This window comes from Cyclopterus lumpus, chromosome 24 (genome assembly GCF_009769545.1).
Source record: "Cyclopterus lumpus isolate fCycLum1 chromosome 24, fCycLum1.pri, whole genome shotgun sequence".
NCBI classification, from domain to species: domain Eukaryota; kingdom Metazoa; phylum Chordata; class Actinopteri; order Perciformes; family Cyclopteridae; genus Cyclopterus; species Cyclopterus lumpus.
Genome location: NC_046989.1, coordinates 12,596,176 through 12,618,693, shown reverse-complemented (window position 1 = coordinate 12,618,693; position 22,518 = coordinate 12,596,176). Strand labels below are relative to the sequence as shown.

The window sequence follows — 22,518 nt, the reverse complement described above, 5'->3', positions numbered from 1 at the left end:
TCTGTTTCCTGAAGGCAACATGGTTGAGATTCTCTGCCTTCTTTGTTATGCTGTCACTCATGATCCCATTTCCTCTAAGTTGATACCATGCCATATCAAAGCCAAAAGTTTTCAACAAAAAATTTATAAAATGTTAGAAAAAATAATTTAAAAACTGAAAGAAAAAAAGTTCTGAAACTGAAAAAAAAAAAAAAATCTAAATTTTAAATCTTAAAATGTGCAACTGAAAAATTAGGCAATTCCTGAACTAAATTTAAAATTATGTTTTAGCCCCAAAAACATTTCATACACTTATTTATTTTATTTTTTAAATATTTGGAATACATTGTTAAGTTCAAGACCAAAACTGGGACTTTCAGATTTACATATTTTGTTCTCAAATAATCAAAACTATTGGCCTGGATTTGGCTCCATAGTAATGTCTCACCTGTGTATTGTAATTAACTGATGTATAAAACAGCTGGCGATAGATCTGAAAGCAGTCAGTTGTTCTGTTATTGTGAGTGCTGGGTGTTCAGTGCCAAGCTCTGATAGGGATTGGATTCCTCTAGTTCTTTTGTTTGGCTGCCCTCAGACTGCAACATGTGGAGGCTCGGCAACATGTAAGTTAATTTAGTTTATCTTTTACAAAGACTTGTAGCTGCACACTTAATGTCTCTAAATGATGTGTTTTACTTGTTGAAGTTTGTTATGGAACTTGATGGCTGCAGTAATCCTCTTGGGTCAAGCAAGGCCAAATCTGAAGGTCAATTCACAGTCAAGTAAGCCTGATTTCAAACAAATATACTTTACCATATCACAGAAAGTTTACTCTTCCTCACAAGCCTTTTCTTTTAACAGGCAGTGGTTTACATTCAGACTGCGCAGGTAATCTAATGAGGCTGTCATTGGACAAGGCCCTAGCAGTGGGGAATGCGCTTGAGGTGGAGGCCATCAGTAAGTGTACAATGTGCATGATTGGTTTATCACTAGGAGTGGTGTCCTGTCATGCTTGTCTTTATTGTTCCCCAGATGGCACCCAGCACATTGTGTTAACACCCAACTTGGCCGCTCAGTGTGGATACAGCATGGAGTCTGACCCGTGGGGTAACACCAGAATCTACTCGTCTCTGCTCGGCTGCTACGTGGACAACCAAGTATGTTTGAGTTCATTTTATTATTCGTTCATGATAAAAACATTTTGGTATAATTCACCTATTCCTTACAGTATTTGTGTGCTTTCCTAAAATGTAAATCAAACCTCTCCATATTTTCACTTCAATTGGCTATACAGTGTTCCCTCTTTATTTAACTTTACTTTAAAAGTCTTTTGTTTTTAATTTGTAGGACGATCAAACCTTTAATGTTGGCTTAAGGCTCCGGATGTACGGCCCCAGTGGATCAGATGTGGTTACCCATGATGTGACGCAGACTTGTAGCTACACTCGGTGGGCCTCCAGAGAGATTCTCTGCGACAGGAACTACATGGAAGTAGGTTACTTAACATCGATAGTTCTACCAACTTGACTCTAACGACTTAAGCCACCATTTCTTGTTTTTTAGGTGTCGCACCACATTGCTACTCCTGAAGCTAAGGGACAGGCTCAAGATGTTAAACAGATCGACACCATTCCTGATGTATGTGTAAAAATTCATCTATTACAGTAGACTTGCTTTTCAACCTGCACCATTCAACTGAGGAAAGTGTTAATTCTCCCCTTCCCTATAGGCCTCTGGGGCAGCACATGGTATCTGGAAGTTGACATTTTACACCCCAGAACCAGTGTCAATGGTGCTGAGGGAGGCTGAACAAGCCGGCTATGGTGCCATGGTGACCTCGACACGTCTGGTTATGCGATCCCCGTACAATACAGCAGAGACTTATTCGGAAGATGTAAGCAAGACGCCATCAAGTGTTTAGCATTAAAATTTACTTTGAAAGCATGACATTACACCTTACATCTCTTAGGTGGGTGGCGTCTCCATGAATCTGTTCAGGTTGAGTGCCTACTACAAGGCACCACATGGTCTGAGTGTGGTGAATTTGGTAGCTGCTTGTCCCACAGGCAAGTCTCGAGCAATTGCTGTATGGACACTGTTACGTTGTGTGACACAGTTGCGTCAACAATTGGTTTATCATTAACAGGCGGCGTCCTCTTCAACAACAATGTAATCTCTTGGCACGTACCTCGCCGTGTGCCACAACTGGTAGATGGCAGCTTTGAAATTCTAGAAATGCACATGGGCATCAACGGGAAGAGACTTGATAGCTCTCAGATGGCGGCACGAGGATACACGCTATCCACCAAAGATTTCTACATCGTCATTGAAATCCCAGTTGGCTCTCCTGATGGCCACTACAAGGTTGAGAAGTCCTTTAGCTTAGCAATGCAAGCGTCATTTTTATATTTTGCTCGTTTAGTAATGTCATGAATAATTGCAGAGCCATGCACCAGATTACCAGTACCATATCACCTATATTGTGGAGCCCATGCTTGAGGTACTGTGGAGGACCACTGACACCCAAGATGATGCCAGATACAAGGTTTTGTTCCCCATTACCACCCCTCTTATGCTTCAACCTCTCCACAGCCAAGAAAGTAAGTCACATTATCTGATAGATGACAGGACCTTAGGCTAATGGAGTTGGCTATAAACCTGTTTTCTATTCCTCAGATACTGTCCCAGAGGCCCGGGTGTTCAGCGTTCTCTTGGGGCCCCTTCTTCATGATGTGGTGCTGAGGAACATCACCTTCTTCACCAGAGTTCTCACTGTTGAAGAGAGCAATGCCAGAGGTTTCACCGTCCAGGAGCACCGCTACTCCAATGGAACCAAGAGCATCTCTGTTTTAGTGCCCTTTGATGCAGATATTGTCCTGAAAGATGCAAGTGAAATTATAGATGCTATGTCACTTGGTGCCATCTTATTGGCTATGTATGAAGTGTTTCAGTGACATGACTGAGCTCTTTGTATCTGCAGAATCCTGAACCCTTGGTTACAACCTACTCCCTCTCTCTGATCTTTGGGTTTATCATCCTGCCTGAAGAAACTCCATTTGCCCACCCAGTCGAGTTGCAGGCGTCTCTGCAGGATGTTGGTGAGATATTAAGCTTTTCACGGTATCTAGCTCATAATTGTTTGGACACAACAGGTGACATGGGAGAGCAATTAAACTGATATTGCCATGAAGATTCTGCAGGTACTTCATTTATGTAATACAAGTTCTGATTTGTTTTATATATTTAAACTGTATATCTAAAATACAGATGTAAAAGGAACATCGAAAACATATATTCATTCAACTGGAAGCAAATTAAATCTGCAATTACACTTCATTTAGCGACTCTTCCAAAACAACTTACTTTCATACACGGCTACAAGGGGCAATTCAGGGTTACGGGTCTTTCTCAAGGACACATCGACATGGGCTAGCGTAGCCGTGGATGGAACCGTCAAGCCTCTGAAGGACGGACCTGCTAACCACTGACTCAGTCGCCTGAAATGACAGCAACACAACCCCCTCTGAGCCTCAGGGAGAAAGATGCTCATTCAAAATGTGAGCCTTTTCTCTTTTAGAGCTACCCACCATCACTGGCACCTGTGACCAGAACCAGTTTTACATCGGTGTGAAATACGGGAGTCAAGGCAACAATGTCAAGGCAATGGTTGGACTTCATCATCTGACACCTGAGATGGCTGACTACCAGTTCCATGAAAACAGCACTCACTTGAGCCTCGTTCTGCCCTACACTGCCAAGGACACAGCCTTCGAGGTATGGTTCACTAGAACATCATCAATAATCTTCTGCACTGGCTAACTTCCCTCTTTGTTTTACAGCTGATAACCTCAGAATCACTACGAGCCCGCGTTGACTTCTTTCTGTTGCATACCAGCAAAGACTGGGTGCTTGCTGATCTTTTCTTGTCCTGCAACTTCCCCTTAACAACAACCGGTAAGACTTAACAAATTGTAGTGTTTCTGCTGATGGGATTGTAGGACATTGTCTTCACCCTTACCACCTCTACCCTCAGAATGCTACCCCAATGGGACGATGACCGCTACGGCTGTGAAGGTGGATTCTGTGACCAATATCATCCCAAGTAGGCTGACCCTAAAGGACCAGTCGTGCAAACCGGCATTCAGCGATGATCGCTTTGCATATTTCTCTTTCAGTGTTGCGTCCTGTGGAACCACTAGAACGGTAAGTGTTAATTCATCTTAAATCTCCACATTATTTTCTTCAACATTCTAATGCCTCATCTTTTTTTTTTTTAAGTTCTTTGACCACTACATGCTGTATGAAAATGAGATTGCCTTGCCGTACAACAAAAGAGCATCTCCCACATCAACAGTTGGACCGCAGTACAGGTAAAGGGACTGGTCCAATCTTTTAGCCTAATATACTTTCTAGTGAGAGGTCAACCACTTCAGTGTATTCTTCTTCCTCCAAGACAAACTCTTTCCTGCTACTATGTGGTCAATGAGACTCAGACTGTTGGCTTCAGCTCACAACCAACGCTCTATGAACCCACCGCAGAGATCGGCTCAGGACAGTTGACAGTGCAAATGAGGCTAGCCCAGGGTAAAGTTGACTCATTAAAAACCTTGTTTTTGCAAGACTGTTCCCTGTCTGGGCCATGCCTCTTTCTAATTTGACTTCTCCTCCAGATTCATTGTACGAGCTCTTCTACCAAGCGGAAGATTATCCAGTTGTAAAATATCTGAGGCAGCCTCTGTATTTTGAGGTGGAGCTGGTTGAGTCTACTGACCCAAATTTGGAGCTCATCTTGGAGAGCTGTTGGGCTACACTTGATGAAGACCGTTCGTCTCTGCCAAGCTGGGATATCATTGTGGACAGGTAATGAGTAGCATAAAGCTAGGTGCAGTCTCAAAACTTGTGAAAACATAATTTTATAGGTTTAAAAAGAAGCATTTCAATGTGTATTTTATTCCCCCCAGATGTGAGAATCCAGATGACAGCTATGTAACAATTTTCCATCCTGTTGTGAGTGATGCCAGGGTTTTAGTCCCATCCCACATCAAACGCTTCTCTATGAAGATGTTCACCTTCACTAAAGATGAGGAGGTTCTGAAAGACGAGGTAAAATACGAGTTGTGTTGACATGAAGCGTGTAATGGCCCCATCGCATGGTAGCCCTGTGTAATAAACCCTTCTGTCCGTCTACAGATCTTTGTCCACTGTGATGCAGAGATTTGTGGCTCACACAGCCAAGCAGCTGGTTCATGCAGAGGCCAGTGTGTGCAACCTGCACACCAGATGAACTACAGACAAGAGAGAAAAGGAGTAAAACGGGGTAAGTGACATTTGGAAAACATGTTTTACACTATGAGCTGTTGGTGATCGCTATTTGTCTTTTTCTAGTGCAAAGAGGAACAGATTCTACCACCCATAAGCAAATCTCCTCTGGGCCTATTGTTTTGACTTCTGGTAAAAACTTCTGAATAAACCAATTTCTTAACGTTTGCAAGTGTCATTTCTCTGCTCAATTTGTATCAAAGCTTTGACATACTTTTGGTTTACGTGACATAAGTCAGTCACATTAGCAGTTTCTTTTTTTGGGTAGCTATTGAACATTAGACATAAGAATGGGTGACGTAGTGTACAGATGTGCTAGATTGTAAATTGGGGAGAGTAAAAAAATGATTTGAGTAAATGGACCTGTACTTGTATCGCGTTTTTCTAGTCTTCCGACGACTCCCAGCACTTTAACACTATGTGACATCATTCATACACTGATGGGAGGTACCATCTTGAAGATATGTAGGTTTGTTGACTACCAATATCAAGCGTTGGCATACAAAGAGAATTCTCTAAGGTTTAAATAGAAATGTTTTTTGTGTATTTTCTTAACTCATGGTTTTAAGGAAGGCCATCATCTTGACACACTGGATCTCTATCAGTTTTCTTCTAAGAAGGGTGATGTATGTGCTGAGGGCACTTTTGGAGAAATGTATACCACTACATGGTACATACCTCACCATGGTCTTTATCACCCGACTGCTCTGCAAAGTACAAGAAGTAGACTCAATGAACAACTTCTCCCAGGCCCAGACATGATAAACAGCCTGACAGGTGTTCTCAATAGTTTCCGACAGCATCACATTGCGACCTAAGCACACCTCCCCATGAATTCATGATTAAGGGCCATCTCTTTGGAGCTGATCTTCACCAGGAAGTGCAAATTATGGCTTAAAGCAGCTGGCCAAAGAACAGTCATACACCAATAATTAGGGTCATAATTCATTGCCAGACTTTTGTAGTCAACGGCATCATTAGTGGAGTGCTGAAAAGGCCATTCAAATGGCAAAGGAGGTACGAGAGCTGTGTGCAAGAGGTTTATGACGTCACAAATTTGTGTCCAACAACTGTGCTGTTCTCCAGAGCATCCCCTCAACAGAACACACCACAGATATCAAAGCAAAGGATCTTGGATTCAATGACCCAGCCCAAAAAAGAGCATTGGGAATATACTGTAACATCAAGGTTGAAGGTTTCACCAAAGGACCAGCCCGGAACACGGTGTGGCATGCTGTCACCTCCATATATGACCCGCTGGGCTTCGTAGCTCTACCTCCAACAGAAAGAATATTCTCCAGGATATGTGCTATCAAGGAACAGGATAGGATGACCCAATTCCAGAGCGATTGAAGTCACGGTGGGAGAAATGGCAAGATGACCTTGTTAAGATGGAAAGGATACAGGTAGCGCGCGGCTACCAGCCAGCTGGCTTTGGAAAGGTGATAAAAACAGAATTACATCATTTCTCGGATGCCAGCACCACGGGCTACGGCCAATGCACATACCTGAGACTGAAGAATGAAAGAGGAGACATTCACTTTGTTCTTCTCATGGGAAAATCGTCTGTCTCACCGCTGAAGGTCACAACTATACCCATGTTAGAACTTGCCGCAGCAGTTGTCTCAGTGACAGTGAGTCATGTGCTCAAAGAAGAATTAGGCTACTGTAATGTAGAAGAGTTCTTTAGGACAGATTGCTTTCTTATGACTGGTTCACTGGCCCCAGCTTTCTGTAGAAAAGGGAGATAGAAATGCCAACGGAGGTGCCTTGAGAGCAACCTGTCGGTGATCCAGAAGTTAGAAAGGCTCAGATATTCCAGACAAAGACCTCAGAACAAGTTGACCTTGTAGGCAGACTGAGAGAGTTTTCATGCTGGTCTTGGGCTATCAAGGCAGTAGCGCGTCTCTTGCGGCGTGCTAGAAAGGTCAAATCATGTGAACTCTCAACAGTTAGTGAAAGACAAAGTGCAGAGCGACTCATCGTCAAGGACATACAAAGCCAAACATACGGAGAAGAGATAACGCTACTAAGCAATGGACATCAGCTTCCAAGACACAAGCTGTATCACCTTGATGCTTTCCTGGATGCATAGGGTGTGCTCAAGGTGGGAGGTAGGTTCAGCCACTCATCTCTCCCTAACTCATTCAAACACCCAACAGTCATTCCTCAGGGACACCACGTAACAAATCTGATCATCGCCCACCATCATGAAACAGTGAAACATCAGGGCAAAGGCTTCACCATCAATGAAATTAGGTCCAATGGCTATTGGATCTGTGGACTGAACAGAGCAGTCGCAAGCTACATCTGTCACTGTGTGACATGTTGAAGGCTGAGAAGGCCAGTTGAAAGCCAAAGGATGTGTGACCTGCCTGTTGAACGAACAGAACCCACCCTACCAGGACGGACTGTTTTGGTCCCTTTGCACAAAACAAGGGAGAAAACAAGAAAAAAAAGATATGGGTTGCTCTTTTCCTGCTTCTGCTCTAGAGCCATTCAAATCAAAATGTTAGGACTTGTCCACAGACACATTCATTAATAGACTGAGATGCTTTATTGCTTTAAGAGGTGCTGTGCGACAAATTAAATGTGACCAAGGCACTAACTTCATGGGTGCAAAAGATATGAACTGAATGCTGCATTGCAAGAATTGGACATGAATATAATAATATAATATATTTCTCACAGAAAAGCATTGTGACCTTGTAATGAATGCACCTCACGCCAGCCATGCAGGTGGGGAGTGGGAACGGCAAATAACTGTCGGAAGCGTTCAATGCCTCTGTGCTACTCTACCCTGGTCGGCTTAATGATGCGTCATTGCCCACCTTTCATGAAACCATGTCTATTGTGAACAGCCATCCACTCACAGTTGATGCTTTTAACATCCCCAATGGTTTAGAACAACTTACTCCTAACCACCTGATCACAATAAAATCCACCCCAGCCTTGCCTCCACCTGGCAAATTTGAAAGATAGGATCTTTATGGATGAAAAAGGTGGTGTCAGGTGCAGTACTTGACAACAGTTTTAGTACACTCTAAAAAGAGTATTTCAGTAGTAGTTGAAGTAACGTAAATTTTTAAATGAGTCTCAATCAGATTTCTGCTTTAGTGAAGTCAATCTACTTTTGTGGATTATATCAATTTGAATTTACACGTTGTTCCCTTAACCTACTATTCTCATTTGAGTAAAAGCACATCAATTAGGTTTCTCTCCAGGTTGTGCGTCTGACGTCATGACGTCCACATCATTTCCAGATTTTTCCTCAGGAGTCGAGCCGCCATTTTTTCGAGTGAAGGTGACTTGGATAAAAGGTAAGTCTAGTGCTAAATTTAGTTTTGTATGTACAAATAATGTAATATGTCATATATAAAATTGGTCCACCTGAATTAGTTACATTGTGCTAAGTATTAAGTTAGTAAGTATTTAACGTTAACTAAGTTAGTTAGTAAACTGACAAACCAAACCAGCCTTGTCATGCTAATGTTAGCATGTTATATATTAACATTTATAAAGCATTTTACTCGTTTCGTGAAACATGTTTAACCTTTCGTAACATTAATAGCCTCGATATAATCACCAGCGCGTAGCTATTACAATTGCTATTATGTAATTAACTACCCTGCTTCAATGTCAGTTAGCATATTGCTAGAGAGCCTGTAGCATGAACAAGCTAGCGGTTAGCTACATATCAAAGCAGGTGGTAGCTCGCTAGCAGACGTAGGGTTAGGTTTATGTGGCCAGGACTCGCGTGGTTCAAGTTGCTTATTCGTGTTGTGTACTGGTGTAAGGTTAGCTGCTTATTGGCACATTAGCGCAGCAATAATGAGCTGGTAAGGCTTACATTAGCTTTCCGCCAAGCGATTTAAAGGGTCTGCGCCCGCGGTTCTGTTCAGACTACTTTGGCGCGTGGAGTTGACGCGTTGGTGCGCGCGCGGTCACACATTTTGGGCTACAACAGAACCTCACTTTGATGCGGAAGCTGGAATAGTGTCTTAACCTAACAGCTTCAGAAAACCTGTATTTACCGCCGCTACCTGCGTTGTTTCCTATGTAGTTAAGTAACGTGACTCTTTCGCGCACGCGTGGAGGAGTTTCTTGTTGCCGACCAAAAAAACACCAAACTTGGCTGTGGGCGATGCAATGTTAACAACTTGGTGTGCTGGCTGCCCTCGGTGACAGGGCTGCCTTCGGTTTAAGTTGGAAATGAGGTAGGCCGCGGTGATAAATACTCGCTGTGTGAAAGCGCCACAGTGACATGTTGCGGTGGTTAACGTTAAGCGCCACAGTGACATGTTGCGGTGGTTAACGTTAAGCTACGCGATACCCAGCTCAGTATTGCTTTGCCAGTGTGCTAATAAGCTGCTGTATTGTTTTTTAGCTGCTGTGAAGTCTTCTCACTTGGTCCTAACATAAACTAGTACCGGGTGGGGTAATGAGTAACACTAAATATTGTTTTGAATTTTTCTTCAGAATTTTTTCCATGACTGGTGGGTGACTTCAGACTTGAACACTATCTAAGGTAAGGTTTACTCTTTGAATAAAGTGCTATTGACAAGGCAGTAATGTGGCTTTATTTAATTTGAACGGTTACAGTAAATGATTGTTAGAGGGACTGTTTTTACCTCTGCTTCAACACTACTTTTGTATGAGTACTAATGGTTTTGGAAAAAATTTATCTTAAAACACATCGATTTGTAACCCACGCTCTCTTGAACTGCCTTTTTAAGTCGGAACAAAATCATTGAACTTAGCTGAAGTCTTGTTTTAACATCAGATTTTTTTATATATATATATATTTAAGTATTCAGAGAGGGCTTGCTACATGAGATGGACTTCTGTTTAAATGATTGTCTCCACATGCCCAGTAAAGGCCATCTCTGTTTTCCCCAGTGTTGCGCTTCATGTGGAGATGCAAGGACTGTGGAAAGGCATTAACAAGAAGATCTGAACTGCTCAAGCACTACAAGCTTACTCATAGGCATTACGGACGGGGCCATTCATATCCATAAACTTACTCAAATTGTCCTTGTAGATTCAAGACTTGGAATGCCCTACTGAGCCATTTATCACGAAATCATCCTGCCCAACAAGTAGTCAACAAAGCCATATCAACCTTCACCTGCCATATTTGTAGTCATACTCAACTCTCCACAGAAAGGGAATATTTCCAACACATTTTCCAGCATCTTAAAAACAAAGAGATTGTAACATGTGTCTTCCAAAACTGTGACTATAAGACAAACTATAATTAAAGTATAATTAAATACAGAAAACACTCTGGTGCAGCTAATATCTTCAAACCTGCGATAAATTCTGTTGAATCCAATAATGCCAATAATATTACCAGTGATATTTCAGATGGGGAAAGCAATGCCATTTTAACAATACACAACATATTGGATCGAATTGATACACCTCTCTCTGCTGGTTGAGGTGTGGTGACACCCAGCCAAGAAATAGTCCAGCACATACCAGACATTGGCACATCAACCAAAAAGTAGCACATTGTCAAGTTTCAGGATGCATTTTATTTGTTGTTTTACAACACAGGGTTGTCTTAATACTAGACATGGCCAATCATGAGATGTGAGCCTGAACCTGTACCAAATCCATATAGTGTAATCCCTTTTGGCATTATTCAGCAAACGTCTTTCATTAACAGCAATGGTGAATATAAATCTTGTGTTCTGATTAAGATGAATAATTAGCATAATCAAGTTATCACAGTGCAGGACTGAAGCCAGTGGTATTATTGTCCCATACCTAGTGCATAGAATAACAGTGCCAATTGATGCCAGTGATGGTTTGTGTTTGTCATGCCCTCTGTAGGACTCTGGCGCCAATGATGCTCAGAGGGACCTGGAGCAGCTCACTATGGCTGTGTTTGTCATTCGGAAGGAGGGGGAAGGACTGCAGGAGCTACCTGAAGACATTGGCATTGTCATTGAGGGCATGCAGGTGTTGCATGGACTGACTTCTGTCGCCTCAGCTTGTGCCTTGCTTCTGGGTCTGATATATGCACTCAACCTGTCAAATCCCAAACCCCTTCATTTCACCTTTGAAGTGCTCCAGAAAATTATCATGCATCTTGAGCAGCAAAAGATGTCCCCCAAAGTCCAAAATCTCTATGGCAGACTTCAAAACTAATAACACTACAATGGACCTGAAGACTGTCTAGCCTAGTGCCATATTGTGGTAGCAAACCACATTGTTGAATGCTTTTTACACTTATTTTGTAAGGAGGTGCAGGAGTTTGTTTATTGTTCTTTCCATTTGAGACAGATGGTTTCATTTTCAAAAAATATGGTTGTCTCTTTTTGTTTTAGTTGATTTAAAAATCTTAAGATAAGTGCCTGTTCATATTTTCATAATTTTTTGTGTACTTAATACTGATTTCATAGCATTTTGTTGCATTATTCGGCACTTTGTAGAACAAATTGTTAAATTGATATTTAAGCAATAACATTTGTGGTTTCACATTGATACTCGCTGTATTGTTTGCTATGCACTGGTACACATGTTGTGTATATTTGTTTTTCTTGAAAACAAGCATATAGTGTTTTTTTTACATTTATATAATAAAGTTTAAAAGACATCAAAATTGAGTGTATACATTTTCTTTCAGCCAACTTAAAATTGTAACTTCGGGAAAGGTATTTTAATTAGATTGAATAAACTAAAATTCCACACTATGGTTACTATAAAAATTACCTTACCTGAAACTATATTATTAGGTTGTAAAGGAGCAGTATTTTACTTTAGTATCAAGCAAATAATTGAGTTGGAAAAACTGGAGACTAAGTTGAGTTGCCTTCATTTTAAGTTGGAGTAATGCAAACCATTGATTTGAAAACGATCAAATTATTACATACACTTGACTTAAAGCAATTGTGTTAATCTAACTTGTTAACTTAATTTGAGAAAACTTAATTCATTTGTGTGTTACCAATTGAAGTAATTCAATTAAGTTGGTCCAACTGTTCGCTTTTTACAGTGTAGTAGTAGATGGAAAAAAAAAAAAAGAGTACCTCCACAACATTCACAACAAGACAGGGCTGGCATAGCACTAAAAGGAACCTGCAGGTCAGTGATTAGTACTGGACGCTAAGGATACTTTACCAGGAAGCAAATGGAGACTTGGGACAGTCACAGAAGTCATTCAAGGCAAAGATGGACTTGAGGAGCCAAACATCGTTTGGAGAGAAGGAACTGAACCACAAAGGAGAGCGCACCAGCAGGCCTGCTTTGGAGCGGCCTGTCCAGAAATTAGTTTTATTGCTAGAAGCTGTTTAAGCACTATGCAGTTAAGAAATGTGATATACATACACATACGTGATGTATACATTTGAAGGGTTATTCTGCAAGTGGAAAGTGTGTTTTACGGTTTCCATTTTGTAAAAACACTAATTTGGTGAGAGTGTAAATAACCCCATGGAAGGTGTAGAGGCTCAAACCTTAACCAACTTTAAGGCTTGAGCCACTAGGTGGGCGAATCGGGAGAACATGTCTAGACGCGCACTCCGCCACAAACAATTCCAATGTCCAGACGATGTATATCTTTTTACCTTTTATTCCGCGACAAAACATCAACGACTTGACACGAGCCGGTCAAAACTACTGTGCTTCCCATCCATCAACACCTGTTTCCATTACCTGGCACTTCCTAATATGCCCTCCACAAGTGCATGTGCCACCCTGTGCTCAAACAAAAGGAACTACATGTCCCCACCCAGTGCTTCCCCCAAAACAACCCAATTTTGGCTCCAACAGAAGGTTTGTTTTGGGTTGATTGCCTGCTTGGTTTTGACGTATGCCTATATTGTATCGTTTGAAGAATTTATTGAGGCTTTATGGTACTTTGATAAATCAGACTTTTATTTTGAAAAGGTAAAAGGAATCAGTTTTATTTTACGTTTGAATGACTGTACAGCTACGCATTTATACATTAAGTTTAAATGTTTAATGGACCCCTATGAGGCTAAAGCTCTTACGGTGGTTTGACCCAAAAGAAAATGGAGTAATTTCACCAGCAGTAAGTTTTATGCCACTTCATATACATTACGTCATTTAGCTGACGCTTTTATCCAAACTCAGAACAAGAATCGAGACAGTAACATTTCAATAAAGTTAAACTACAAAGTGCTATCAGTAAGAGCCATATACGGGGATCCGTTAGTTTAGATAAATACATTGGCTCTTATGACATCACTTGACACCCAAATAAACTGAAGGACAATTCAGTTAAAATAAAGTACTTATTTTAGAAAAATATTTAAGAGTAACATTTTTTTTTTTGCAGAGAAGATATGCATGCATTCGTCTGTATTATAAAATAGAAATCTGTAATAAGTTTAGATATTAAACATGGCACAAAAGTGTCCATTATGGGGATGTTTCGGACAGTCTAATGGGAACTCACTGAATTTTATTTGAATACCCATGTGCTAGACTAGCGTGAACATAACCAAGTTGGCTTACTTGAGACAAGTACTGGTCGAGTGAAATGCCACAGCAGTGTGTGACCAGCATGAAGAAGTGCCAGGCTGTGTGGTTCTTACACACGTTAACAAGGATCCTTACTGTTCAATGAAGTGTGTCAAATTGCCAAAATGGCTTTCTTCCTTTTTTCCGAGACTCCAATCAATTAACGAGTAAACAGCAGAATAAGCTTTTGGCTTTGGGAGACGATTTGGCAAATCTTTCATGTGCACAAGCTACATAGTCAGCTGTGCTGCTCATCCCAGAAATCCATGTTCCTTACAAATGATGCACCATTTTAAAAAAAAGCCTTCCAACATTAGAAAAACTGCCAAGAAACATAGTTAGAGAAATAATAAGTTTTATTTAAAATGATACTTGTACATTTGTGCCCCAATTTACAGTCTGCATCTGTACAAATCCACCCATGGTTTATTGAGGGTGAAAACCAAAAGGATATTTCAAAGATTTGATACAAATTGAAGACATTTGCAAGAGTCAGGAAATGCTTTATTCAGATAATTGACCAGAGGTCAAAACAATAGGTCCAGAGGAGATTTGCCTATGGTTGGTAGAGTCTGTTCCTCTTTGCACTAGAAAAAGACAAATAGCGATCACCAACAGCTCAGTGTACAAAATGTTTTCCAAATGTCACTTACCCCGTTTTACTCCTTTTCTCTCTTGTCTGTAGTTCATCTGGTGTGCAGGTTGCACACACTGGCCTCTGCATGAACCAGCTGCTTGGCTGTGTGAGCCACAAATCTCTGCATCACAGTGGACAAAGATCTGTAGACGGACAGAAGGGTTTATTACACAGGGCTACCATGCGATGGGGCCATTACACGCTTCATGTCAACACAACTCGTATTTTACCTCGTCTTTCAGAACCTCCTCATCTTTAGTGAAGGTGAACATCTTCATAGAGAAGCGTTTGATGTGGGATGGGACTAAAACCCTGGCATCACTCACAACAGGATGGAAAATTGTTACATAGCTGTCATCTGGATTCTCACATCTGGGGGGAATAAAATACACATTGAAATGCTTCTTTTTAAACCTATAAAATTATGTTTTCACAAGTTTTGAGACTGCACCTAGCTTTATGCTACTCATTACCTGTCCACAATGATATCCCAGCTTGGCAGAGACGAACGGTCTTCATCAAGTGTAGCCCAACAGCTCTCCAAGATGAGCTCCAAATTTGGGTCAGTAGACTCAACCAGCTCCACCTCAAAATACAGAGGCTGCCTCAGATATTTTACAACTGGATAATCTTCCGCTTGGTAGAAGAGCTCGTACAATGAATCTGGAGGAGAAGTCAAATTAGAAAGAGGCATGGCCCAGACAGGGAACAGTCTTGCAAAAACAAGGTTTTTAATGAGTCAACTTTACCCTGGGCTAGCCTCATTTGCACTGTCAACTGTCCTGAGCCGATCTCTGCGGTGGGTTCATAGAGCGTTGGTTGTGAGCTGAAGCCAACAGTCTGAGTCTCATTGACCACATAGTAGCAGGAAAGAGTTTGTCTTGGAGGAAGAAGAATACACTGAAGTGGTTGACCTCTCACTAGAAAGTATATTAGGCTAAAAGATTGGACCAGTCCCTTTACCTGTACTGCGGTCCAACTGTTGATGTGGGAGATGCTCTTTTGTTGTACGGCAAGGCAATCTCATTTTCATACAGCATGTAGTGGTCAAAGAACTTAAAAAAAAAAAAGATGAGGCATTAGAATGTTGAAGAAAATAATGTGGAGATTTAAGATGAATTAACACTTACCGTTCTAGTGGTTCCACAGGACGCAACACTGAAAGAGAAATATGCAAAGCGATCATCGCTGAATGCCGGTTTGCACGACTGGTCCTTTAGGGTCAGCCTACTTGGGATGATATTGGTCACAGAATCCACCTTCACAGCCGTAGCGGTCATCGTCCCATTGGGGTAGCATTCTGAGGGTAGAGGTGGTAAGGGTGAAGACAATGTCCTACAATCCCATCAGCAGAAACACTACAATTTGTTAAGTCTTACCGGTTGTTGTTAAGGGGAAGTTGCAGGACAAGAAAAGATCAGCAAGCACCCAGTCTTTGCTGGTATGCAACAGAAAGAAGTCAACGCGGGCTCGTAGTGATTCTGAGGTTATCAGCTGTAAAACAAAGAGGGAAGTTAGCCAGTGCAGAAGATTATTGATGATGTTCTAGTGAACCATACCTCGAAGGCTGTGTCCTTGGCAGTGTAGGGCAGAACGAGGCTCAAGTGAGTGCTGTTTTCATGGAACTGGTAGTCAGCCATCTCAGGTGTCAGATGATGAAGTCCAACCATTGCCTTGACATTGTTGCCTTGACTCCCGTATTTCACACCGATGTAAAACTGGTTCTGGTCACAGGTGCCAGTGATGGTGGGTAGCTCTAAAAGAGAAAAGGCTCACATTTTGAATGAGCATCTTTCTCCCTGAGGCTCAGAGGGGGTTGTGTTGCTGTCATTTCAGGCGACTGAGTCAGTGGTTAGCAGGTCCGTCCTTCAGAGGCTTGACGGTTCCATCCACGGCTACGCTAGCCCATGTCGATGTGTCCTTGAGAAAGACCCGTAACCCTGAATTGCCCCTTGTAGCCGTGTATGAAAGTAAGTTGTTTTGGAAGAGTCGCTAAATGAAGTGTAATTGCAGATTTAATTTGCTTCCAGTTGAATGAATATATGTTTTCGATGTTCCTTTTACATCTGTATTTTAGATATACAGTTTAAATATATAAAACAAATCAGAACTTGTATTACATAAATGAAGTACCTGCAGAATCTTCATGGCAATATCAGTTTAATTGCTCTCCCATGTCACCTGTTGTGTCCAAACAATTATGAGCTAGATACCGTGAAAAGCTTAATATCTCACCAACATCCTGCAGAGACGCCTGCAACTCGACTGGGTGGGCAAATGGAGTTTCTTCAGGCAGGATGATAAACCCAAAGATCAGAGAGAGGGAGTAGGTTGTAACCAAGGGTTCAGGATTCTGCAGATACAAAGAGCTCAGTCATGTCACTGAAACACTTCATACATAGCCAATAAGATGGCACCAAGTGACATAGCATCTATAATTTCACTTGCATCTTTCAGGACAATATCTGCATCAAAGGGCACTAAAACAGAGATGCTCTTGGTTCCATTGGAGTAGCGGTGCTCCTGGACGGTGAAACCTCTGGCATTGCTCTCTTCAACAGTGAGAACTCTGGTGAAGAAGGTGATGTTCCTCAGCACCACATCATGAAGAAGGGGCCCCAAGAGAACGCTGAACACCCGGGCCTCTGGGACAGTATCTGAGGAATAGAAAACAGGTTTATAGCCAACTCCATTAGCCTAAGGTCCTGTCATCTATCAGATAATGTGACTTACTTTCTTGGCTGTGGAGAGGTTGAAGCATAAGAGGTGTGGTAATGGGGAACAAAACCTTGTATCTGGCATCATCTTGGGTGTCAGTGGTCCTCCACAGTACCTCAAGCATGGGCTCCACAATATAGGTGATATGGTACTGGTAATCTGGTGCATGGCTCTGCAATTATTCATGACATTACTAAACGAGCAAAATATAAAAATGACGCTTGCATTGCTAAGCTAAAGGACTTCTCAACCTTGTAGTGGCCATCAGGAGAGCCAACTGGGATTTCAATGACGATGTAGAAATCTTTGGTGGATAGCGTGTATCCTCGTGCCGCCATCTGAGAGCTATCAAGTCTCTTCCCGTTGATGCCCATGTGCATTTCTAGAATTTCAAAGCTGCCATCTACCAGTTGTGGCACACGGCGAGGTACGTGCCAAGAGATTACATTGTTGTTGAAGAGGACGCCGCCTGTTAATGATAAACCAATTGTTGACGCAACTGTGTCACACAACGTAACAGTGTCCATACAGCAATTGCTCGAGACTTGCCTGTGGGACAAGCAGCTACCAAATTCACCACACTCAGACCATGTGGTGCCTTGTAGTAGGCACTCAACCTGAACAGATTCATGGAGACGCCACCCACCTAAGAGATGTAAGGTGTAATGTCATGCTTTCAAAGTAAATTTTAATGCTAAACACTTGATGGCGTCTTGCTTACATCTTCCGAATAAGTCTCTGCTGTATTGTACGGGGATCGCATAACCAGACGTGTCGAGGTCACCATGGCACCATAGCCGGCTTGTTCAGCCTCCCTCAGCACCATTGACACTGGTTCTGGGGTGTAAAATGTCAACTTCCAGATACCATGTGCTGCCCCAGAGGCCTATAGGGAAGGGGAGAATTAACACTTTCCTCAGTTGAATGGTGCAGGTTGAAAAGCAAGTCTACTGTAATAGATGATTTTTTACACATACATCAGGAATGGTGTCGATCTGTTTAACATCTTGAGCCTGTCCCTTAGCTTCAGGAGTAGCAATGTGGTGCGACACCTAAAAAACAAGAAATGGTGGCTTAAGTCGTTAGAGTCAAGTTGGTAGAACTATCGATGTTAAGTAACCTACTTCCATGTAGTTCCTGTCGCAGAGAATCTCTCTGGAGGCCCACCGAGTGTAGCTACAAGTCTGCGTCACATCATGGGTAACCACATCTGATCCACTGGGGCCGTACATCCGGAGCCTTAAGCCAACATTAAAGGTTTGATCGTCCTACAAATTAAAAACAAAAGACTTTTAAAGTAAAGTTAAATAAAGAGGGAACACTGTATAGCCAATTGAAGTGAAAATATGGAGAGGTTTGATTTACATTTTAGGAAAGCACACAAATACTGTAAGGAATAGGTGAATTATACCAAAATGTTTTTATCATGAACGAATAATAAAATGAACTCAAACATACTTGGTTGTCCACGTAGCAGCCGAGCAGAGACGAGTAGATTCTGGTGTTACCCCACGGGTCAGACTCCATGCTGTATCCACACTGAGCGGCCAAGTTGGGTGTTAACACAATGTGCTGGGTGCCATCTGGGGAACAATAAAGACAAGCATGACAGGACACCACTCCTAGTGATAAACCAATCATGCACATTGTACACTTACTGATGGCCTCCACCTCAAGCGCATTCCCCACTGCTAGGGCCTTGTCCAATGACAGCCTCATTAGATTACCTGCGCAGTCTGAATGTAAACCACTGCCTGTTAAAAGAAAAGGCTTGTGAGGAAGAGTAAACTTTCTGTGATATGGTAAAGTATATTTGTTTGAATTCAGGCTTACTTGACTGTGAATTGACCTTCAGATTTGGCCTTGCTTGACCCAAGAGGATTACTGCAGCCATCAAGTTCCATAACAAACTTCAACAAGTAAAATACATAATTTAGCAACTTTCAGTGTGCAGCTAGCAGTTTTTAAAGAAAGAAAGTAAATTAACTTACATGTTGCCGAACCTCCACATGTTGCAGTCTGAGGGCAGCCAAACAAAAGAACTAGAGGAATCCAATCCCTATCAGCTTGGCACTGAACACCCAGCACACCCGATAACAGAACAACTCTGAAGAGAAGTGACTGACTGCGTTCTGATCCACGCCAGCTGTTTTATACATCAGTTAATTACAATACACATGTGAGACCATCACCTGCTTTTTTATCCATCAGTTAATTACAATACACATATATGACCATTTGGTGATTCTCCACCCAGCTCACATGCAATGTGAGAGTTTGATGTATGTCTTATGAAGACTGGAAAAACTTAATATATGGATACACATTAATCGGTAGTGTGATCAAAATAATTTATTTTACACTAATTACAAACATATATACATTTGAGTTCGGCATCACAAATATATTAATATAATTCAAGAGATACATTGTGTCAAAAGAGAATGACGGTCTTTTTTTCAAAACCATGCTTTTAGAAAGACTTAATTTAAGACACAAAACATGTTTTTCCTATGCAGCTGAGACTTATTATCTTTACTGTATGCCAACACTTGATCAAGGTTTGTTTATGATCACAAACCTCCCCCCAGTGTCTTCAAGATGGTGCAACAAAAAGTATTACTCACAGTAAACCAAAACTCATCTTTTCACCTGGTGAGCCCTGATCGATAAGTCTGCGTGATCCAGGCCTTAAACTTAATACAATTATATACTTTTATTCATGAGGCCATTACAAATGTACCCAACTGGAAGAGTATCAAGTGCAGAAAAGGAATTATTTTAATTCAGATCATATCACGATAATATGTTATATGACAGCTGTACATAATTGTAAGTCAATTGACAACATGTCCATGTTTTCTTTAGCTGCCAGATTTAAGAAAATGTCAAATAAGTACTCTATAGTTGATGAAGCTGTCAGTAGCCCCTTTCTATCTTGTGCTGCTGGTCCAGAAGTGTCTGTTGCAGGCTCACTTTGGCATCTTCAAAATCTGGATTGAGCATCAATGCTTGCTGGAAGTCACTCTTGGCATCGTCAAAAAAACCTGTAAAATAGCAAAAAAATGTACATACATAATAAGTTTACGAGTTGTGAGGTACTAGCTAACTGGCTAGCTAAGAGTTAGCAGTTTTATTTATTTGGCAGCATGAGCAAGACACAGCAGACTCATTCAACAACTACAGCCTCAACCCACCTTTTGTTGTGATTATGACTTTTGATTGTCAGACTGAATATTAGATCTGACCTGTGCCAAAAGACACATTACTAACACCAAGATGAATGTTCATGAAAATGCAGAAGTATTGTAAATGGTAAATGGACCTGTATAGCGCTTTTCAAGTCTTCCGACCAGTCAAAGCGCTTTCTCACTACTTGTCATAATTCACACCCATTAATTCACTGATGGCAGTGGCTAAGGTTCCACCTGCACATCAGCAGTAACTAACATTCATACACATGTATACATTGTTGGCACAGATGCAGGAGTAAAATAGGAGTCTGTATGATAGTTTCACAGATGTTGGTAACTGGTAACTGAAGGGCAACATAGAATGGAATTAAAATAATATGCATGCTGATCAAAACACCCCCACATGCCTCTGTGGAAGCATCTGCATTTTCCTTCTTATTTTTATTTTGTAACTTTTTTTAATAAAATCTGTCATGGATTTTGAGAGTCTTTGCACCCATAGATATAGATTCCTCCATGAATATTTTTTTTATTCAGTTTGGACTTAATTAATTTTTTTTAAAAGTACAAAATATCATAACGCAGCCAAAATTTGACATTTATTTTGAAGCATAGCGGAAGTCTCTACTTTTGCTCTGTCACTGTCCTGCTTGACGATAGCTGCACAGCTGTAGTCTAACAACAACAAACGTGCTTTTGTATCATTATTATGACCCTTACCTAGTCTATAGCGGATGAGTCCTCTGTTGTAGAAAGGTATTTCAAACCGGCTGTCAGTCTGTATTGCGGAAGTGAAGTCCTCTACTGCTGCAGTGAAATCCACCCGGAGATACTTTATCTGTCCGCGGTTGTTATAAGCACCAGCCAAATTACTAGCTTCACATTCTCTGTAGAAACATGACACCGTTAAATATGGTTTATTTAACAATTGATGGAATGAAATGACAGAGTAACCAAATTAATGTCAGCAACAGTTAGCAAAAACCGGGTCAAAGAATTTGATGTGACTGAATATTGTGAAACACCAGTTTGAAGGTGGCGGACTGTAAGCTCGTTTCACATCTCCAAACCGGAACAAACGGTACCTGAACTGTGCGCAGGACGAGATAAACTGTGTGTAAAGTTCTTCTGCCCGCTGGAAATGCTGTCTTTTAAACTCAGAGTGAGCATAATCAAGTATTGGGAGATTATCTTCCTCCATAGTTTGAGGGGGGGGGGTAGTGTTTTTCCAACTACGGATATGACGTAATTTAATAAACCATCCAATCAGCTTCAGCGTGTGGCAAGCGGGCGTGACTTGCAATCAATAGAGTAAAATCGAAAAGGAAATACTATATTTTCCCATTGCATCTCATATAATGTATCACTTTGATTTTACTAACTTATATTATATTACATACAATCAATACTCTATATTTATATGCTACTGCTAACAAAGATGCCCCTTTTCCTGCAGTGTTTTTGTAATATTGTGACATAGATGCAACTCTCAACATAATCTTTTTTGGGACTTAATAATGATATGCATACAATATGTGACACCTCCCATAAGTCATATATTGCTTCACCTATTGCGCACATAAAAAGATAAATAGATATTATTTCCCATTAAATAACCCCAAAACATTGTACTGATTGAAATCCAGACCACTCAGAACTATACAATCTGAAAACAGTTCTGCACCAAGAATAGCTGATTTATGGTGTTTCAAAATCAAAGTTTTTTGTAAGAGCAGGTGGCAGTATTGATTCAGATCTCCTCAAAACAGGCAAGGAAGTCTTCAGTGCACGTTGTGTAAGTGACATTATAACTAGTTCAAATGATGATGCATTTCATTTTAACACAGACTCCACCAGTCACCAGCTAACTATCTGAAACAGCAAGATATAAGCAAGGTGAGGAAGTCCACTGCCCTGGTGAATAAGGCCACCCGCTCAGTGGCCATGCAGTTTCCATTTGCGGCCCATTTATCTCCATACTGTGTGGGTGAGTTGAAACCAATCTAATGGAGGAAGATGATGCAGGCCGCTGGCTGTCGACACTTCTGAGAAAATGGCAATAACATGCAACCTGTGGGTTAACTGTAGGTCATTTCATCACATGAAGCAAAAGGTTCCTGCAACCCACAACCACAAAGCCCAAGAAGTCACAAACTATATAAAACTGAGGAAGAAGAC

The 22,518-nt window shown here is 41.3% G+C and overlaps 3 protein-coding genes across 3 annotated transcripts; 1 reads left to right on the top strand and 2 right to left on the bottom strand.

The window, feature by feature from the left end:
- The first annotated feature begins 493 nt into the window (after positions 1-493).
- On the top strand, positions 494-5,465 carry LOC117727525. Its single transcript, XM_034527886.1, has 21 exons — positions 494-602; positions 685-761; positions 841-936; positions 1,012-1,136; positions 1,327-1,470; positions 1,543-1,617; positions 1,709-1,873; positions 1,949-2,045; positions 2,126-2,343; positions 2,423-2,579; positions 2,656-2,864; positions 2,960-3,077; positions 3,557-3,753; positions 3,819-3,933; positions 4,013-4,182; positions 4,258-4,349; positions 4,433-4,563; positions 4,650-4,839; positions 4,941-5,082; positions 5,170-5,296; positions 5,365-5,465. The coding sequence occupies exons 1-21, from the start codon at positions 583-585 to the stop codon at positions 5,442-5,444; spliced, it is 2,745 nt and encodes a 914-aa protein (XP_034383777.1). The 5' UTR covers positions 494-582; the 3' UTR covers positions 5,445-5,465.
- Positions 5,466-14,187: 8,722 nt separating this feature from the next.
- Positions 14,188-19,253, bottom strand: zpax1 (zona pellucida protein AX 1). The gene is made up of 21 exons (XM_034527654.1): positions 19,138-19,253; positions 18,980-19,056; positions 18,805-18,900; positions 18,605-18,729; positions 18,271-18,414; positions 18,124-18,198; positions 17,868-18,032; positions 17,696-17,792; positions 17,398-17,615; positions 17,162-17,318; positions 16,877-17,085; positions 16,664-16,781; positions 15,988-16,184; positions 15,808-15,922; positions 15,559-15,728; positions 15,392-15,483; positions 15,178-15,308; positions 14,902-15,091; positions 14,659-14,800; positions 14,445-14,571; positions 14,188-14,378 (listed from the first exon to the last, which is right to left on the bottom strand). Exons 1-21 carry the CDS (start codon positions 19,155-19,157, stop codon positions 14,296-14,298), a joined length of 2,748 nt encoding a protein of 915 aa, XP_034383545.1. The 5' UTR covers positions 19,158-19,253; the 3' UTR covers positions 14,188-14,295.
- Positions 19,254-19,904: 651 nt separating this feature from the next.
- ttc32 (tetratricopeptide repeat domain 32) lies at positions 19,905-21,563 on the bottom strand. Its single transcript, XM_034527638.1, has 3 exons — positions 21,426-21,563; positions 21,061-21,227; positions 19,905-20,193 (listed from the first exon to the last, which is right to left on the bottom strand). The coding sequence occupies exons 1-3, from the start codon at positions 21,539-21,541 to the stop codon at positions 20,066-20,068; spliced, it is 411 nt and encodes a 136-aa protein (XP_034383529.1). The 5' UTR covers positions 21,542-21,563; the 3' UTR covers positions 19,905-20,065.
- Between the last annotated feature and the right edge of the window lie 955 nt (positions 21,564-22,518).

What these genes read in the sequence shown, in the direction of transcription:
- LOC117727525 (XM_034527886.1), top strand. Translation starts at nt 583, where the DNA reads ATGTGGAGGCTCGGCAACAT. An exon ending in GCTTGAGGTGGAGGCCATCA is followed by an intron (nt 937 to 1,011) that starts GTAAGTGTACAA and finishes ATTGTTCCCCAG; the next exon opens with ATGGCACCCAGCACATTGTG. An exon ending in AGGAGGTTCTGAAAGACGAG is followed by an intron (nt 5,083 to 5,169) that starts GTAAAATACGAG and finishes GTCCGTCTACAG; the next exon opens with ATCTTTGTCCACTGTGATGC.
- zpax1 (XM_034527654.1), bottom strand. Translation starts at nt 19,157, where the DNA reads ATGTGGAGGTTCGGCAACAT. An exon ending in AGATCGACACCATTCCTGAT is followed by an intron (nt 18,033 to 18,123) that starts GTATGTGTAAAA and finishes CCTTCCCTATAG; the next exon opens with GCCTCTGGGGCAGCACATGG. An exon ending in CAGAGACTTATTCGGAAGAT is followed by an intron (nt 17,793 to 17,867) that starts GTAAGCAAGACG and finishes TACATCTCTTAG; the next exon opens with GTGGGTGGCGTCTCCATGAA.
- ttc32 (XM_034527638.1), bottom strand. Translation starts at nt 21,541, where the DNA reads ATGGAGGAAGATAATCTCCCAATACTTGATTATGCTCACTCTGAGTTT. An exon ending in TCGTCCTGCGCACAGTTCAG is followed by an intron (nt 21,228 to 21,425) that starts GTACCGTTTGTT and finishes ATGTTTCTACAG; the next exon opens with AGAATGTGAAGCTAGTAATT. An exon ending in ACTCATCCGCTATAGACTAG is followed by an intron (nt 20,194 to 21,060) that starts GTAAGGGTCATA and finishes GCTATTTTACAG; the next exon opens with GTTTTTTTGACGATGCCAAG.